Genomic DNA, 7,234 nt, shown 5'->3' on the forward strand with positions numbered 1-7,234 from the left:
GAAACTTCAGTTTCCGGAGCTCAAACTCCAACTTAGTTTTGTATTCATCAGAACTTCTTACATAGCTCACACCGAAATTTTCAACTACCTTAAGGACTGGGCAGAAAAAGAAAACGTCCATGTTAGAGACAACATGCTGAAATCAAACTAAATGTATGACAGCTTGGGAAAGGCACAAACTGGAGTAAGGCCACAGGAATTGCTTTTAGTAGCATGAGGAGCAAAAGGGTGAGAAATAGGGAGGATAAAGTGTGGCCCGTGAGTCCTGAACAGCTGGCCCAATTCTGGGATCCATACTGCCAACAAGGAAAGGGAGACAGCCAGCTCTGATGGACCAGTCTCAGAACATCGGTTTCAACTCTAATGGAAATTTGGATCCAGTTTTCAGGACTGCGGAGGAACTCCTGGCTGCCAGCCACAATGACCTGAAATGCAACACTGAGACACCAAATATGTCACAACATCTACAGAATGTGAAACGCGCTCATACCCCCCCCCCCCGTGTAAACCAGAACAACGCAGTCCCGAGAGCTACAATAAACGCTCTTTGTGAAATCGGTCTCAGCTCTCCGCAACGCCCAAAGCAACGCGCGTGCCTTTAACGGGAGGGAGGTGGTGGGAGCAGGAGCAGCCAGCTCAGCTCCCGTTCGTGTCAGGCGAACAGAGCTCCCAGGCCTGCCAGGAATACACACAGCCACCCCAGGAAGGAGTCACAGCACCGAGGGAGGGAAGGGACGGGAGGAAGGAGAAGGGAAACGAGAGAAGGGGGAGGCGAAGGAGGGAGGGAGAGAGACGCTACTCACGCCTCAGGCGGTCGATGGCAAAGCTCTCAAACTCCACCAGGGAGATGCTTTCCGTGGGGGGCTCCAGGTAAAACTGCAGGCTGTGAGGGTACTGCTCCCTCCGGTCTCCAGCCAGCCGCGCATGCCTCTGCCTCGCTCGACTGGAGAACTCCATGTCCCTCGCCCCGGGACTGCCTCCGGCCCCGTTCCAAGCCCCGCTCCCGCCGCCCCGCCCGACGCGACCCGGCGGGACCCGGACCCGCGCCCCGGCTTCCCGCGCTCCACCGGCCCCGCCCACTTCCGTACAGAGCCGCGCCTCCTGGGCGCCCATTGGCTGCTGCAGCGATGCCGGGGCGGTGCTGGCAGTGCCCACACCCGGCATGGCGGCCCCGGCACGAGCTGGGAGATCCTGGCAGGTGTCCACACCTGACACGGCCCCTTCCGGCACTGGCACATTCTCCACTGTTCTACAGTTTTATAATATTCTCACTTTTCCAAGAGAACTGCAGGATTTGCTGGTTTTGCCGCTGTGTTGGCAATTTTGCCGCAGCTGAGCTATGTTGTTTTATGCCCCTGCCACAAAGTGCAACTTATCAATTTTTCCCTGGAAGTTGTTTTATGATGTTGCAGGAAGTTCGGAGCGTAAGAGCGGGAAATCAGAACTGGCATACAGTTTGTGCCAACAAAGTGAGGAAAATCAGTAGTTTAGGCTGCCAGGTTCCTAAGAGCAGCGAAAGGATGATGGATCAGGACACGGACTAGTCCCGTGTTCGGGGGACACTCCGGGCGATCTGACAGAGCGCGGCTTTAACAAACCCTGCCCTGGGAGATCTGACAGAGCGCGGCTTTAACAAACCCTGCCCTGGGAGATCTGACAGAGCGCAGGTTTAACAAGCCCTGCCCTGGGAGATCTGACAGAGCGCAGGTTTAACAAACCCTGCCCGGGGAGATCTGACAGAGCGCAGGTTTAACAAACCCTGCCCGGGGAGATCTGACAGAGCGCAGGTTTAACAAACCCTGCCCGGGGAGATCTGACAGAGCGCAGGTTTAACAAACCCTGCCCGGGGAGATCTGACAGAGCGCAGGTTTAACAAACCCTGCCTCTGCACCAACAGATCAAACGTGGTGCTGAGCTCAGGTGAGAGGGAAAATCCACTCCACCTTCAAAGCATGTGGCCACATCCACATTGCCCACAGTGCGTACTGCTGTGCTCCTGCTGATTCTCTGCGGCGTCTCCTCTTTGGTCCGGGCCAAACCACTGCCACGGCAGTATCGGAACGTTTTAGCAGGACAGGAAGTCAAGTTTCATTCTCCAAGACTCCTCTGTAATTTTCCAGGGCAAAACATACTATTTATATTTTTATGTATTTATATTTTTGTAATATTTAGAATTTAACCGCAAATTCTTATCTTTACATATATATATACATATATGTGTATATATATGTAAGCTTTAACCTGAAGCAACGTTTTTCCAAATAGCCACTGCTCGTCCCACACAGTTTCTTCCCTTCATCACCTGGCTGCCGCCTGAGTTGCTTAGGAGTAAGGAGTACATCTGCCAAAATCCTCCTAATTTTTGGAAGAAGATGGAGCTTTTGCCTTTGACCAGTGTGTTAATACCCAAGAGATCTTACAGAGACTGGCAACGCACTGTCCAGAGCAGGTCAAGGAGTTCCATCAGGTCCCACATCTGCTCGGAGTGCTGTACCCAGCCTGGCCCAGAGGGGGAGAAAGAAGTACATCAATGCTGAGGAGCACAGCAGAAACCAGAGATGCTTTTCATTTTAATTTAATTTCATTTCTACTCATGGTTTAGGGTTTGGCACACAAGCAGCACCACACCTTTGCAAACCATGGCTTGCAGTTTGCTGTCCATCGCTAATTCTACTGAGCCACGTGCTGCTGATTTTTGACAGGTCAGCAGCTATGTCTACATATGTTGTTTTCTTCTGTTTATTTTACTTCTAGGGATTTTTTCCTTTCTTGCTGAATACTAATCCCCAAATTGCCTGCAAGTAGGTGAAGATCTACCTTGTTTGTTTAGTTTTTGTTTTTTTAAATTTTAGTTAACTGGTGGCACTAACAGCATTGCAAAAAGATTACTCCAGCAGAAATTAAGAATCAAAATTAACATCTATATTACTAGACTTAATTACTATATTACTACACTTAAATAAAACTTACAACTCAAGACCTTAACCCTTTCACACAAAAATCATTTTCTTGGGAAAAGCAAATAGACAAGTGAAAATTTTTCACCTTGGGGTAAACCCCTCCCCCCCAATTTCAAACTTTCTTACTGATGCATCTATTGAAACCTACAGATGGTGATATTTTGCACTATATTTTGGTTACTTTTTTCTAAATGTATTTTCATGACTCCCAGTTACATTTCCACTGGGGGCTGATTTTTGAAGTAGTTTTTAAGACAATTATTGATCTTGTAATGACCCACCTCACAAATGTTCTACAACAACATCCATATGCTCAGCTGTCAAGCTGCCCCCATCATCCCATGCAAACACAGCCCAATTCAGCATACCCCAAACTGTTCTGCTGCTTAATTAATGCACTGTTGGGAGGACAGGGTTAAAAGTGGAAGAATGGCAATGAGGAGGAGGATGAGGACTTCACTCGAGTGACGTTGCAGCTGAGAGTGTCAAGGCCTGGACAATAAGTGAGAGGAGGCCTGTGTATTATGTCTACTGTTTATACTCTGTTTTGAGAAGCTTTTCTGTGCAGAGATGGGTGTTTTGAGAGACTTGGAGGCACTCTCATGGACATGCTTAAGCTCCCTGGTTTTGGGAGAGAGAAGGTCAAAGCTCAGAGATCATAAAAAAAGCCCAGAGGAGATCACAGCATGCTGGTAAACTACAAGTGCAGGACCCTTGATAAATTGGTGCAAACAGCAGGCCTGCCTTTCACCTCGATGGACTGAGCCTAACAGTGCCTGCCTTCCTGCTTGTGTGTCTCTGCCAGGGTGTTGCCTTGGGATCTTCCAGTTAGCAAGGTAATGCAATAAATTTACTCTTTGCATTTTAACTGTGGTTTTCTGCTTATTCCAGCTGCCTGCCTGTGTCAACACAGACACACACACAAAATCCTTATTTGCATTAAATATGTATGATTGCACAGTTGCTACTCCCACTTTTGTTATATTAGCTAGCAGAGTGCCTAATGCTAATCTGCCAGAGCCCAGTTGTTCTCTGTTTAACTACATCTGCTAATAAAAGTGTAAATATGGTGATGCTGATATGTAGTCTGTCTTTCAAACCCCATTCATCCTTCATGTCTGGGATGTTTGGATCTCTGTGGATGGCAGTGATTAGCACAAAAGGTCCCTTCCCTCCTTCCAGCTCTCTTTCAGCTCTTATTGTTAATTGACAATCTTACTGCACGCATCATCAGCCTGACTGAATTCTCATGTAATTCAGTCTTCAAATATATTGCATTAATATCTTGGACTTTTGGTCTTTTCACCTCTTAAAATGTTCTTCTCAAAAGACTTTTTAACTTTTGTTTGTTCAAAATATTTACTCACATATTTTCCCCTTGTCTAACTCTATTCCTTCACTGAACTGACCTTTTCAGAAATCTTTTCTTGTAGTCTATTGGTGTAATTCCTAGCCCAATTCCTATTTCTTTTTTTTCTGTTTTGCAGTTCTCCTTGTTTTTTATTACTTCTTTAAAAGCTTGATATCCAGGTTATACCGGGATTTTACTTCTGACTAAAATGCACAGATACCTCTAAACTTACTATAAATACCATGGTAAATGTTCTGAGCTGGCCTTTAAATTTCTGCAGGCTCTCAAGTGATTAAAGCATGACTTATGCAGGGAAGAGATGTTCAAAGGGTTCCTTTAGCTAGAATATGGTCTCAATGTTTATTTAAGTGGGGAGTAACAATGGTCACATTGACCAGTGACACTCTAAATCTCCCTGGCTCCACTTACAGGGCTTACTTACAGAGCTTACAAATCCTAGATTTATTCCCCAAATCCCCTCACCAAGACTCTAGTGCAGAGGCAGAGAAAATCTAGATATAACCCTAGGCAGTAAAAGCAGCCTTGGGCTAAGGCTGGTTCCAAGGAAAAATTATGGAACTTCAAATGGCCTTCCATTCCAGTCATGTCAGGAAGGGAAACTACATCTTGCAAAAGAGAAGAGAAAGGCTTACAAACACTCTGGAAAGGAGAGATGATCAAATGAAATGCAATTTTAAAAAAACCCCAAAACCAGAAAATTGGGAGATTTAGTGACTGCAAGAATGTGGGAGAAAATGAGGTGCAGTGCAAAGGACCAAAACATGCCAAAACTACCCTGACAGATGTTGCACAGTCAGGGAAAAAATCAAGGAGGAAGACACAACTTTGAAGGAAAGATATAAGGGACATTGCATGGATACTTAAAAAAAAAAGAAAAAATCAAAATCAATCTTTTGCCAAACTGAAATCCATCAAAATGCATGGCATACTTTCAAGTGGAGAGACGTGGACCAAAGCCTGCCAAAATTGATCAAGTTCCCAGAAAGAGAGAAGAAGGTCTTACAAACACTCTGAAAAGGAGATATGATCAAATGAAGTGCAATTCAAGGAAAATTAAAAAGAATATGGGGAAATGTAGTGACAACAAGAAAGTGGTTTGGGAGAAAAGGAGGTGTAGTGCAAAGGACAAAAACATGAAAAAAATAACCTGACAGACGTTGCAAAAGCAGGAGAAAAAATAAAGGAGGAAGACAAAACTTTGCGGGGAAGGTATTAGGGACATAGCATGGATACTTAAAAAAAAAAATCCTGAAAGACGTCAAAAGACAGGGCATGGCATCAAGTACAGGGACACAAACTAAAGCTTGCCCAATTGATCCCCATCGATAATCACAAGATTTAGCTTCCCTTCCGGAAGTAAAATAACATTTCCTTTCAGGAAGGGAAACGAAATGAAGTGAAATACAAAACGAAGACATACACCTAAGGTTACGGTTAGCAAATAAAAAACCACAGAGCCCAGAGCTCCACGCACACCGCAGCTGCAAGAGGCATCCCAAGGGGAACGCACAATTGCCACAACATGGCTGCCTCCAAAGCGTTTACCTTGGGAGCAGCCCAAGGCCAGGGCTCCTGTTCCTGCCTAGGCTTAGGGTTACACCTAAGGTTAGCATCCCAGAAACCACAAAACCCAGAGGACAGAAATACCGCAACTGCAAAAGGCATGCGAAAAGGGAGCGCAAAACTGCTAACACATGGCTGCCTCCACGGCATTTTACCTGGGAGCAGACCTAGGCCTTGCCTGCGTTTCCTGCCTAGGGTTAGGGATACAATGAGGCTTACAGTCTTGGAAACCACAAAGGCCAGAGCTCCAGACACACTGCTGCAGCAAAAGGCATCCCAAGGAGAGCACAAACCTGCCATAACATGACTGCCTCCACAGCTTTTTCCGTAGGACCATCCCTAGACCTAGGATGATTTACCTGCCTAGGGTTAGGGATTTTTAAACATGGAAACCCTGAGCTCCAGGCACACCGCAGCTGCAAAGGCATCCCAAGGGGAGCGCAAAACTGCCACAACATGGCTGCCCCCCAGCTTTTTCCTTGGGACCATCCCAAACCCCAGGCTGCTTTACCTGCCTAGGGTTAGGGTTACGGTTACACATAGGGTTAGGGTTTTTGAAAAGGCAGACCTGAGCTCCAGGCACACTGTACCCGCAAAAGGCATCACAAGGGGAGCACAAAACTGCTGAAACATGGCTCCCTCCACAGCATTTTCCTTGGGACCAACCCAGCGACCTAGGCTGATTTACCTGTCAAGGCTTAGGATTAGGGTTACATCTAGGGTCAGGCTTTTTTAAACCCAGAAGCCCTGAGCTCCAAGAACACTGCAGCAGCAAAAAGAATCCCAAGGGGCGCGCAAAAGTGCTGAAACATGGCTGCCACCACAGCTTTTTCCACGGGACCATCCCCAAACCTAGACTGTTTTCCCTGCCTAGGGTCAGAGCTACGGTTACGCCTAGGGTTAGGGTTTTCTAAACCTGGAAGCCCCAAGCTCCAGGCACAGTGCAGAAGCAAAAGGCATCCCAAGGTGAACGTAAAACTGCCACAACATGGCTGCCTCCACAGCTTTTTCTTTGGGTCCATCCCTAACCCCAGCCTTATTTACCTGACTAGGGTAAGAGTGACGGTTACGCCTGGGTTAGGGTTTTTAAAACAGGAAGCCCTGAGCTCCAGGCACACTGCAGCTGCAAAAGGCATCCCAAGGGGAGCGCAAAACTGCAACAACATGCCTGCCTCCACAGCTTTTTCGTTTGGACCATCCCTAACCCTAGCCTGATTTACCTGCCTAGGGTTAGGGTTAGGGTTAAGCCTAGGGTTAGGGTTTTTTAAACCAGGAAGCCCTGAGCTCCAGGCACATTGCAGCTGCAAAAGGCATCCCAAGGAGAGTGCAAAACTGCCAC

General features: G+C 46.8%; 1 protein-coding gene across 1 annotated transcript in view; it reads right to left on the reverse strand.

Annotated features, from left to right (window-relative positions):
- The window catches only part of PRIM2 (DNA primase subunit 2), a 90,671-nt gene extending 89,714 nt beyond the window's left edge, over nucleotides 1-957 (reverse strand). Inside the window, exons 1-2 of the mRNA XM_005421691.2 lie at nucleotides 804-957; nucleotides 1-96 (exon numbers count right to left, since the gene is read on the reverse strand). Coding sequence (XP_005421748.1) covers nucleotides 1-96; nucleotides 804-957 — 250 coding nt within the window. The remainder of the gene's footprint in view (nucleotides 97-803) is intronic.
- Between the last annotated feature and the right edge of the window lie 6,277 nt (nucleotides 958-7,234).

Source organism: Geospiza fortis, unplaced genomic scaffold (genome assembly GCF_000277835.1).
Source record: "Geospiza fortis unplaced genomic scaffold, GeoFor_1.0 scaffold264, whole genome shotgun sequence".
Lineage (NCBI taxonomy): Eukaryota > Metazoa > Chordata > Aves > Passeriformes > Thraupidae > Geospiza > Geospiza fortis.